At 44.5% G+C, this 12,405-nt stretch overlaps 1 protein-coding gene across 1 annotated transcript; it reads left to right on the top strand.

Annotated features, from left to right (window-relative positions):
- Nucleotides 1-2,329: 2,329 nt before the first annotated feature.
- On the top strand, nt 2,330-11,542 carry cmc4 (C-x(9)-C motif containing 4 homolog (S. cerevisiae)). The gene is made up of 2 exons (XM_034190146.1): nt 2,330-2,618; nt 10,867-11,542. The coding sequence occupies exons 1-2, from the start codon at nt 2,561-2,563 to the stop codon at nt 11,004-11,006; spliced, it is 198 nt and encodes a 65-aa protein (XP_034046037.1). The 5' UTR covers nt 2,330-2,560; the 3' UTR covers nt 11,007-11,542.
- The last annotated feature ends 863 nt before the right edge of the window (nt 11,543-12,405 follow it).

The following is a 12,405-nucleotide window of genomic DNA, read 5'->3' as shown; positions in this document are numbered from 1 at the left end:
TTCCTTTTTTCCTCAAAATTCTGCACACAATACCCCATAATGACAACATGAAAAACCTTTTTAAAAGATTTTTGTAAATTTATTAAAATCAAAAAACTAAGAAATCACATGTAGATAAGTATTCACAGCCTTTGACATGAAGCTCAAAATTGAGCTCAGCTGTATCCTGTTTCCACTGATCATCCTTGAGATGTTTCTACAGTTTAATTGGAGTCCACCTGGGGTAAATTCAGTTGATTAGACATGATTTGGAAAGGCACACACCTGCCTACACATAATGTCCCACAGCTGACAGTACATGTCAGAGCACAAACCAAGCATGAAGTCAAAGGAGTTGTCTGTATACCTCCGAGACAGGATTGTCTCAAAGCACAAATCTGGAGAATCTTCCAGAAGGACAACCATCTCTGCACCAATTCACCCACACACACAATACCCCATAATGACAATGTGAAAAAAGTTGAGATTTTTGCAAATTAAAATAAAATTAAAAAACTAAGAAATCACATGTAGCCTTTCACAGCCTTTGTCATGAAGCTCAAAATTGTGCTAAGGTGCATCCTGTTTCCACTGATCATCCTTGAGATGTTTATACAGCTTAATTGGAGCCCACCTGGGGTAAATTCAGTTGATCGGACATGTGCAAAGGCACACATCTGTCTACATATAAGGTCCCACAGTTGACATGTCAGAGCACAAACAAATCTTGAAGTCAAAGAAATTGTCTTAAGACCTCTGAGACAGGATTATCTTGAGGCACAAATCTACAGAAATATTTTTGGTCCCAATGAGCATAGTGGCCATCATCAACTGTAAATGTAAGACGTTCAGATCCACCAGGACTCTTCCTGGAGCTGGTCAGCGAGGTGACAAAAAACCTGATGGTCACTTTGTCAGAGCTCCAGCATTCCTCTGTGGAGAGAGGAGAAACTTCCAGAAGGACAACTATCTCTGCAGCAATCCATCAATCAGGCCTGTATGGTAGAGTGGCCAGAGGGAAGCCACTCCTTAGTCAAAGGCACATGGTAGCCTGACTGGAGTTTGCCGAAAGGCACCTGAAGGACTATAAGACCATGAGAAACAAAATTCTCTGGTCTGACAAGACAAAGATTGAACTCTTTGATGTGAATTCCAGGCGTCATGTTTGGAGGAAACCAGGCACTATCCCTACAGTGAAGCATGGTGGTGGCAGCATCATGCTGTGGGGATGTTTTTAAGTGGCAGGAACTGGGATATGAGTCAGGATTGAAGGAAACATAAATGTACAGAGACATCCTGGATGAAAACCTTCTCCAGAGTGCTCTTAACCTCAGACTGGGGCTACAGTTCATTTTGAGCAGGACAGTGACCCTAAGCATACAGCCAAGATATTAAAGGACTGATTTCAGGACAACTCTGTGAATGTCCTTGAGTGGCCCAGCCAGAGCCCAGACCTGAATCCGACTGAACATCTCTGGAGAGATCTGAAAATGGCTGTGCACCGACACTCCCCATCCAACTTGATGGAGCTTGAGAGATGGTGCAAACTGCCCAAATATAGGTGCACCAAATTTGTGGCATTATATTCAAGAAGACTTGAGGCTGTAATTGCTGCCAAAGGTGCAATAACAAAGTATTGAGCAAAGGGTGTGAATACTCATGTACATGTGATTTCAGGATTTTTTTTTTCTCTTTTTAATACATTTGCAAAAAAAAAAATTTTCCATGTCATTATGGGGTGTTGTGAGTAGAATTTTTGAAGGAAAAAATTAATTTACTCCAATTTGGAATAAGGCTGTAATATAAAATGTGGAAAATAGTGAAGCACTGTGAATACTTTCTGGATACACTGTATATGGCTCTTTTTGTCTCTGTCATATTGTAACAATTGGGAAAAACACAACTATAAACAAGTATGCATGAGGCATCTTTTTATTATCTTTTTTGTTCTTTGTTGTCTTTTTCCTTCAGCATTTCAATATGTTCAGTAAAGTAGTTGGTTTAGGTTGTAGAGAGTTTCATCTTTTATGTATTCATGTGATGTACTGGTTTGAGAAATCTAATTTATACTGTTTTGTTAATACTTATAATCATATTAATAAAGTGTAATTACACTGTAACATTGCCTGCATTGTTTTTGATGCATCTCGAAAAATTGGTAGTGAAATTTGACTTACTGATAAAGATCAGGAGGTTTTCACCGTTTTAAAAACAAGACTTATTTTTTAAACTGCCTCACTTCCTTGTATTTATTGTTACGCACTTTGCCAATAAACCACCAGGTGTCGCTGTAGCCCAAATATTTCTGTTGCACATTCCAAACACCTCATTGGCTGTGTCATTGTCACGTCGTCAAAACATTGCCTGTCATAGGAAGTATTAGGAGCTAGCTATCTTTCAAACGACCTTTTTCGCTTAAAAAAAAAAAAAAAAAGTCTGAAATGAACCGTCAAAAGGGAGGCTTAGTTTCGGCTGATTTTTGACCCAGCGCCTTAAGGGTAGGGTGTTTTTCGTGGTGCTGTGGAGCGCATATAAACGAGCGGAGCACTTTTATATCGTCTTGTAGGTTTTGCTCTCAAGTATGCCGAAGAAAGATCCGTGCCAGAAACAAGCATGTGACATTCAGAAGTGTTTACAAGGTAAACTTTCCAGTGCTGTCATTGTGTACTTAAAGGGGTCATGTAGCTGCATTTGACAGGAACTGGGAACGACTTTCCAACTGCGCCACCAGAGGTCGCTGTTCCTACTTGATTCGAAAGAGTGGCGACATGAGTCGAAAAAAAAGGTGTGAGGTAAATTTATTGTTCAGTCCCATGTACAGGAAAACTCACCTAAACCGTCATCGTATAAACCAGATACTCGCAGTCACCGGACAAAAAAGTCCCAATGTTTTTGTTTTTTCCATGTAATAAACACAGTTTAACGGATTTTGTGTAACTGATTTTTCGCTCACATCGGATAAAATGGCCTGTCTGATCACAGTGTATTTCCATTAAAAACCCAGACCAGTCTGGACTTGCACAGTAACAGAAGTACAAATTAAAGTTCAGCACTCTGACTCTCGCCGATTTGAGGAAAGTGGGACCGGAGATATTTCTGTGATTAAAACCCGACCAGTTCACACTGTGCTCAGATTCGGACCTGCAGCCTGATGTGCACCTGTTTAAATCAGACACAAAAGGCTGTGATTTGGCACTTTTCTGCTTTCACTCTTCGTCTGACATCATATTATAATAGTTTTTGCAGTGCACACGGTGATCACAAATGGATCAGAAACGTCTGCAACTTTACAGCACCAAGTCGATAAGAGAAAATGGTACAGCTTACCATTTGATTTGGAGGTGATGATCGTAGAAAGAAAAGCTTGTTGGGGGTCAAGTTAGTCCATAATAAAGCATAATCCAGAGAAGGAGAACTATAAAACTGGCACACACATCATTGCATGACACAGAGTTACAGAGTGGCAGCTGCATAACTCAGGCTTTAAATTAATAAGTCATCATCAATTGTAAATTCATGTAAATTTGATAGCTTAACTATTTTTAAATTTATTTTGATAGCACCTGTACCTGGACGTGTTGCTGTATGTGATTAAATGATTTAATAAGTAAGTCCCTTCGGCTGCTCCCTTGTTTGCACTCGGGGTCGCCACAGCAAATCCAAAGTGGATCTGCATGTTGAATTGGCACAAGTTTTACGCCGGATGCCCTTCCTGACGCAACTCCACATTACATGGAGAAATGTGGCAGGGGTGGGATTTGAACCCGGAACCTTCTGAACTGAAACCAAGCGCATTAACCACTTGGCCACCACCCCTGCTGATTAAATGATTTAATAAAATGTTGAAAACGTAAGTTGGAACCGAAATGGCGCCTTGTTCTAAGTTGACTTAAGGCACTCTAACAACTGGTAGATTGTAGTGCCCACTGGTGGTCAGTTGAAAGGCATGCGTGTCTAGAGGAAGTCTGTGTTTGCGGGTGAGTCTGGAACAAAACATTTCAGTGAATATGAGTAATTGTGAATTTCTAAATCAGAACATTAGATGCTGATTGTCTGAAAGCTCCTAGATCATCATCATGACCGGTGGTCTCACTGGGGACAATTCCTGATTATAATAAGGCATATGGTGAAGTTTTTGAAATTCTGCTTGATGACATGTCACTTAACTGACTTCAAGGGTCTACATTTGTTGTCCCCAGCAGTGTAGAAGCTTGTGCATAAAACTGCGTTTCAGTATTTCACCTAGTTCCTGAGATATGGTCATTAATATATTTTAGACAATGATATGTGATTCAACCTTCATGTTAGACTTCTGACTTTGAGATCCATGGTGTAATGGTATTAACATGACACATGGTGCCTGCTCAGTGCTTCAGACAGCTATAGATGTAAATTTGCATGTTTTGAAAGGTTGGATTCTTAATTGATCCACAGAAGAGCTTTCAGCACAAACTTAACTTGACCACAAATATTGCCCTGCTTAATTCACATGATAAAGCTGATTTACTTTTAATAATGGCGAGAGCAGACACACGGTGTTATATCAGATGATATAAATATATCTTGACATGAGAGAGAAATTTAACTCAGCCACATGGGCTGTGCAGCCAGCACATTCTGAGTGCCAGTCCCAAGCCTGGATAAATGAGGGTAGACGGAGGCAGGGTGTAAACCTTAAAGTTGTCAAATCTCAGCCACATGGGGTGTGCAGCCAGTACACTCTGAGTGCTGGTCTCAAACCCACATAAATGAGTACGGTTACATCAGGTAAGACATCCGGTGTAAAAAAAAAAAGTCAACATATTAATGCAGAGTACAAATTGATTTCCATACAGAGTCGGTCGAGGCCCGGGTTAACAACGACCGCCACCAGTGCAGTGCAGGAGCCCAGTTTCCACCGGCATCCTGTTGGGCGAAGAAGAGGAGAAGAACGTGTCCACAGATAACAGGAGAAGAGGAAAACTAGAAGGGTGGAAGTGAAAATCAATACTTTGTATATGTTGGCAGTATGACTGGTAAAGGGAAAGAGCTGGCTGACATAATGGGAGATGAGAAAGGTAGGCATATTGTGTGTGCAAGAAACCAAGTGAAAGGGAAGTAAGTCCAGGAGCATAGGTGGTGGGTTCAAGTTGTATCATGGTGTGGGTAGGAAGAGGAATGGTGTTGGGGTCATTTTATAGGAAGAGTATGTTAAGAGTGTGTTGGAGGTTAAGCGAGGGTCTGACAGGGTGATGAGTGAATTTGGAGATTGAAGGGGTGATTATGAATATCATCAGTGCATATGCCCCACAGGTAGGTTGTGAGATGAAGGAGAAAAGATTGTTGGAGTGTGTTAGATGAGGTGGTGGAGAGTGTGCCCAAACATGAAAAAGTGGTGATAGGAGCAGACTTCAGTGGGCATGTTAGTCAAGGGAACAGAGGTGATGAGGAAGTAATGGGTACATATGGTATCAAGGACATGAATGTGGAAGGGCAGATGGTAGTTGATTTTGCAAAAAGGATGGAAATGGCTGTGGTGAATACCTACTTTAAGAAAAGGGAGGAGCACAGGGTGACATAAGACTGGAGGAAGGTGCACACAGGAGGACTACATTCTTTGTAGGAGACTAAAGAAATTGGAGACTAAGCTGGTGTCAGGAGAGAGCGTAGCTAGACAGCATAGGATGGTTGTTTGTAGGATGATTTCAGAGGTGAATGAGTGAGAGCCCAACAAAGGATCAGATGATGGAAGCTGAAGAAGGAAGACTGTTGTGTGAAATTCAGTGAGCGGGTGAGAGTGGTACTGGATGGAGGGGAAACAGGCTTGGACAACTGTAAAAATACTGCAGCTGTAGTGAGGGAGACAGCCAGAAAGGTACTGGGTTTGACATTTGGACAATGGAAGGAAGACAAGGAGACTTGGTAGTGAAACGAAGCTGTTCAGGAAAGCAGAAGGAGAAAGAGGTTGGTGAAAAAGAATTGGGATAGTTGGAGAGATGAAGAAAGTACACAGGAGTACAAGGAGATGCAGCATAAGGTGACGAGAAGTTGCAAAAGCTAAGGAAAAGGCATATTGCGAGCTGTACAAGAAGTTGAATAGTAAGGAAGGCAAAAATGATTTGTACCGATTGGCTGGACAAAGGAACAGAGCTAGAAAGGATGTGTAGCAGATTGGCGTGGTAAACGATGCAGATTGTAATGCTTTGACAAGTGAGGTGAGTGTGGTGAGAAGGTGGTGTGTCTATTTTGAGGAGCTGATGAATGAAGAAAATGGGTGAGAAAAGGCTGGATGATGTGGAGAGAGTAAATCAGGAAGTGCAAGAGATTAGTAAGGATGAAGTGAGGGCAGCTATGAAGAGGATGAAGATTGGAAAGGCAGTTGGCCCAGATGACATTCCAGTGGAGGCATGGAAATGTCTAGGAGAGATGGCAGTGGAGTTTCTAACCAGACTGTATAATAAAATCTTGGTGAGTGGATGCCTGAGGAGTGGAGACGAAGTGTGCTGGTTCATATTTTTAAGAACAAGGGTGATGTGCATTGCTGCAGTAACTACAGAGACATAAAGTTGATTAGCCACAGCATGATGTTATGGGAAAAAGTAGTAGAAGCTAAGCTTAGAAAAGAGGTGAAGATCTGTGAGCAACATATGGTTTCAAGCTGAGAAAGCACTACAATGCAATGTTTGCTCTGAGAATACTGATGAAGTATAGCAAAGGCCAGAAGGAGGTACAGTGTGTGTGTGGATTTAGAGAAAGCTTATGACAGGGTGCCAAGAGAAGAGACATGGTATTACATGAGGAGATCTGGAGTGGCAGAGAAGTATGTGCAGGTAGTGCAGGACATGCACAGGATAGCGTGACAATGGTGAGATGCACAGTAGGAATGACAGATTCATTCAAGGTGGAGGTGGGATTAAACCAAGGATAAGCTCTGAGTCCATTCTTGTTCACATTGGTGATGGATGCATTGGCAGATGAGATCAGACAGGAGTCTCCATGGACTATGATGTTTGTAGATGACATTGTGATCTGTAGTGAAAGTAGAAAGCAGGTGGAGATATGCCCTGGAGAGAAGGGGCGTGAAAGTCAGTAGGAGCAAGATGGAGTACATGTGAGTGAATGAGGGACAGCTCAGGTGGGACAGTTTGGAGACATAGTCAGAGAGGAGAGATTGAGATGATTTGGACATGTGCAGAGGAGGGACCCAGGGTATATAGGGAGAAGGATGCTGAGGATGGAGCCACCAGGCAGGAGGAGAAGAGGGAAGGACAAAGAGGAGGTTTATGGATGTGCTGAGGGGGGACATGCAGGTGGTTGTTGTGACAGAGGACAGGGTGCGATAGAAACGATTGATCTGCTGTGGTGACCTCTAACGAGAACAGCCGAAAGAAGATTAGAAAGAAATTTAGCTATAAAAATTTGTCCTTTAAGCTGTAGTCAGTGACTTCATTTTTTCTAGCGTAACACTGTAAAATATTGTTCTCATTTTTATTTGAGTTGTTGCCATCTCGTTAACACTACAATATGATCACTGCTTGTCTGCACCACTGCAGATGACAGAGTTTCTGTCGTGAAGTCCAGGAGGCTGGTTTTTCCATAATCAACATGTGAATCCCACAGAAAGCTGAGTTACATCCTAACGTGGCCGGGCTCACTCTTCTGTTTTCATGGATTTGTAACAACTGCTGGGAAGCTCAAGGATTTTCCTTTGTTTTCCTGTTTTTGCAGCTCTCAACTGAACAAATATTTGTATATGGGTGATTCTTTAACTACGGGCACTATTGGCCTTGTAAATGTAATTTCCACCACACCATTGCCTTACAATATAAATCGCCTTGGGGCAACTGTTTGTTGTGATTTGGTGCTATATACATGTGCTCTGATGTTACTGTTTATCTCCATAGAAACTACCCACACAATCTTTCATACAAACTTTTTAAAGGGACATTATTGTTGTGGTGGAAATTACGGCAATAGTGTGGGACAACTACATTTCATTTAAAAAAATCACAACAGTTGTATGACATTGAATACCCCAATTATGTTTTGATTATTTTACTGATATTTTATTCAGAGATATTTTAAAACATTAGAAAAAACGTTTGTTTACTATTCATTTTTATCATTGAAGATCATAAGTCTGGGTGTGGGACAAGCACAAAACGGCAATATTTGCATATAATGATGCTGAAAAAAGGTGAAAAAGTCATCGTAGACTACTAGGACAAATTTCTTAAAACACTTTCATTGTAAAGATAACTATAGAAGTGTGAAATTTCCCCTTTTTTCTTTTTTTCATAAAATATGATAAAGGGACATAAAAGTGCCCGTAGTCTAAGAATCACCCATATCCTTTGATTGCGACACCATATGTGGTGGTCCTATTTTTTTTTTTTTCTTTTTTGGTACTCTTTGTCCATAAGTGCACGTGGCACCAGGAAACCCTGAGCCGGAGGTCGATGATCGACTTTGTAGTCGTATCATCTGACCTTCGGCCCACGTGTCTCGGACACTCGAGTGAAGAGGGGGCAGAGCTGTCGACCGATCACCACCTGGTGGTGAGTTGGATCCGCTGGGACGGGAGGAAGCTGGTCAGACCTGGCAGGCCCAAACGTATCATGAGGGTCTGCTGGGAACGACTGGTGGAACCCTCTGTCAGCGAGGTCTTCAACTCCCACCTCCGGGAGAGCTTCTCCCAGATCCCAGGGGAGGTTGGAGACATGGAGTCCGAGTGGACCATGTTCTCCACCTCCATTGTCGATGCGGCTGCTCGTAGCTGTGGTCACAAGGTCTCTTGTGTCTGTCGCGGCGGCAATCCCCGAACCTGGTGGTGGACACCAGAAGTAAGGGATGCCATCAAGCTGAAGAAGGAGTCCTACTTATCTTTGTTGGTAGGTGGGACCCCAGAGGCAGCTGACAGGTACCGGCAGGCCAAGCGTGCCGCAGCCCATGCGGTCGCAGAGGCAAAAACTCGGGTCTGGGAGGAGTTCGGGGAGGCCATGGAGGAGGACTATCGGTCGGCCTTGAAGAGATTCTGGCAAACCGTCCGATGCCTCAGGAGGCGGAAGCAGCTCTCCACCAGCATTGTTTACGGTGCGGGTGGGGAGCTGTTGACCCTGACTGGGGATGTTGTCGGGCGGTGGAAGGAGTACTGCGAGGATCTCCTCAATCCCATCATCACGTCTTCCGAAGAGGAAGCAGAGACTGGGGACTGAGAGGCGGACTCATCCATTACCCAGGCCGAAGTCACTGAGGTGGTTAGAAAGCTCCTCGGTGGCAAGGCTCATGGGGTGGATGAGTACCTTAAGTCTCTGGATGTTGTGGGACTGTCTTGGCTGACATGCCTCTGCAACATCGCGTGGCGATCGGGGACAGTGCCTCTGGATTGGCAGACCGGGGTGGTGGTCCCTCTGTTTAAGAAGGGGGACCGGAGGGTGTGTTCCAACTATAGGGGGATCACACTCCTCAGCCTCCACAGTAAGGTCTATTCCAGAGTACTGGAGAGGAGAATTCGACCGATGGTCGAACCTCGGATTCAGGACGAGCAGTGTGGCTTTCGTCCTGTTCGCGGCACACTGGACCAGCTCTACACGCTCCATCGGGTGCTCGAGGGTTCATGGGAGTTCGCCCAACCAGTCCACATGTGTTTTGTGGATTTGGAGAAGGCATTCGACCGTGTCCCTCGCGGCACCCTGTGGGGAGTGCTCCGGGAGTACGGGGTCCGGGGTCCTTTGCTAAGGGCTATCCGGTCCCTGTACGACCTCAGCAGGTGCTTGGTTCGCATTGCCGGTAGTAAGTCAAGCCTGTTTCCAGTGCACGTTGGCCTCCGCCAGGGCTGCCCTTTGACACCGGTTCTGTTCATTATTTTTATGGCACGAATTTCTAGGCGCAGCCAGGGTGTAGAGGGGTCTGGTTTGGGAATCACAGAATCTCGTCTCTGCTGTTTGTGGACGATGTGGTTCTGGTTGGCTTCGTCAAATCAGGACCTTCAGCGTGCACTGGGGTGGTTGCACCGGATAGTGTGACGCGTCCAGGATGAAAATCAGCACTTCCAAATCGAGGCCATGGTTCTAGACCGGAAAAAGGTGCTTTGCCTCTTCAGGTCGGTGGAGTGTCCTTGCCTCAAGTGAGGAGTTTAAGTATCTCGGGTCTTGTTCATGAGTGAGGACGAATGGAGCGTGAGATTGATAGACGGATCGGTGCAGCATCTGCAGTGATGCGGTCGCTGTATCGGACCGTTGTGGTGAAGAGAGAGCTGAGTAGGGGGGCAAAGCTCTCACTTTACGGATCGATCTACATTCCGATCCTCACCTATGGTCATGAGATTTGGCTCATGACCGAAAGAACGAGATTGCGAGTACAAGCGGCCGAGATGAGTTTCCTCCTGCAGGGTGGCTGGGCGCTCCCTTAGAGATAGGGTGAGGAGCTCGGAGTCGAGCCACTGCTCCTCCACGTTGAAAGGAGTCAGTTGAGGTGCCTCGGACATCTTTTCCAGATGCCCCCTGGACGCCTCGCTGGAGAGGTGTTCCGGGCACGTCCCATTGGGAGGAGGCCTCGGGGAAGACCCAGGACACGCTGGAGGGACTACATCTCTCGGCTGGCTTGGGAACGCCTTGGGGTTCCCCCGGAGGACCTGGGGGAGGTGTGTGTGGATCGGGAGGTCTGGGCGGCTTTGCTTGAGCTGCTGCCCCCGCGACCCGACTCCGGATAAAGCGGAAGAAAATGGATGGATGGATGGATGGATGGTGCTCTTTGTGCCCACATGGTCAGAGAAGAAGCAGCAGCAGCTCGTTTTGTTGAGCTCTAAAAATATTTTCATAACAGTTGGAATGATTGTGAGTGAACTGTTTTGTTTTTTGTTTTCACACACACACACACACACCCCCCCCCCCCCCCCTTTTGCTGCAGCTAACAGATACGTGCAGAGCATGTGTGAGGATGTGATCAGAGAGATGCGTCGATGCTGTGAGACTCAGACTCCTGGGATCTCCATCACCTGCTCCGGCTTCTCCAAAGATTTGAAACTCAATGAGTCCAGAACCACGTAGCACCATGTGAGACGAAGCTGGTGCGGATTTTTATCACTGAATCAGTGCAGAAAAGTTCTGTATAACATTGTATGTTTGTTGTCACAATGCAAAAGCTGGTGGACTGAGACATGATTTGGTTGCATGTGCTGTGCAGGAGCCACATAAAATAAATGCTTCCCAGAGGTGTGCTATAGTGCACCTTGGGTACTATATATAGTATAAGCAATGACTTCAACACTTGACATTTAATAAACACTGTATGTTACTGCATTTCATTATGTGTTTGAAATTATTTTATTTACACAAAACTTGGAAAACAGTTGGATGCTGCAAGGTGCTGAATTTCAGTACAGTGTTAATAATTAACTACAGGAGTGGAATAATTAAGACAGTGTAGGCTGTGCATGTTTGTTCATACCTTAATCATGTTGTAACTTAGGAGTACAACAGTCACCGTTAGGTAGGAATCGCTGTTTCAAGGCCAAAGTACGGTTCAAGGAAGGTATGTTCCTGTCAGGTTTCCCCGTAAGAAAACACGCAGCATTGAAAGATGGAATTCTGTCATGAGAAATGTTCAACAACTGCTTTGAGGATGTACAGTTTGCACGTCCTGAACATTCTGCCTGAACCTTGTACTTGGCATTTTTGCGTAATCACAATAAAAGCAAACGTCTGAACATGATGCTGTAATTTATAATCAATGTTACAGACTTCATGTTTTTTTTGTGGTTTCTTGTTTCCATGATTATTGTTGCACTCCTGTGACTTAGTCATGAAGAGGATGCCTGAAGTCTTACATTTGTATCAGCAGCTTGAATCTTAACATCGTTAATTATCAGAAACACAGTGGCCTCAATCATCTGTAAATAGAAGAAATTCAGATCCACTCTTCCTAGAGCTGGCTGCCCGTCTAAACTGAGCAATCGGGGAGAAGGGTCTTAGTCGGAGAGGTGACCACGAACCCGATGTTTACTCTGTCAGAGCTCCAGTATTCCTCTGTGGAGAGAGGAGAACCTTCCAGAAGGACAACTATCTCTGCAGCAATCCACCAATCAGGCCTGTATTGTAGAGTGGCCAGATGGAGCCACTCCTTAGTAAAAGGCACATGGCAGCCTGCCTGGAGTTTGGCAAAAGGCACCTGAAGGACTCTCAGGCTATGAAAAACAAAATTCTCTGGTCTGATGAGACAAAGCTTGAACTCTTTGATGTGAATGCCAGGCGTCATGTTTGGAGGAATGTTTTTCACTGGCAGGAACTGGGAGATTAGGATTGCAGCAATGTACAGATACATCCTGGATGAAAACCTGCTCCAAAGCGCTCTTGACCTCAGACTGGGCCGACAGTTCATCAACAAAGTATTGGAGCAGTATTGAACGGTGTGAATACTTGTATTATACATGTGATTTCTTAGTTTTTT

The sequence above is a fragment of the Thalassophryne amazonica genome, chromosome 16 (assembly GCF_902500255.1).
Source record: "Thalassophryne amazonica chromosome 16, fThaAma1.1, whole genome shotgun sequence".
NCBI classification, from domain to species: Eukaryota; Metazoa; Chordata; class Actinopteri; order Batrachoidiformes; family Batrachoididae; genus Thalassophryne; species Thalassophryne amazonica.
Note: the sequence above shows the minus strand (reverse complement) of the source record. Positions and strands in the feature narration are given on the sequence as shown.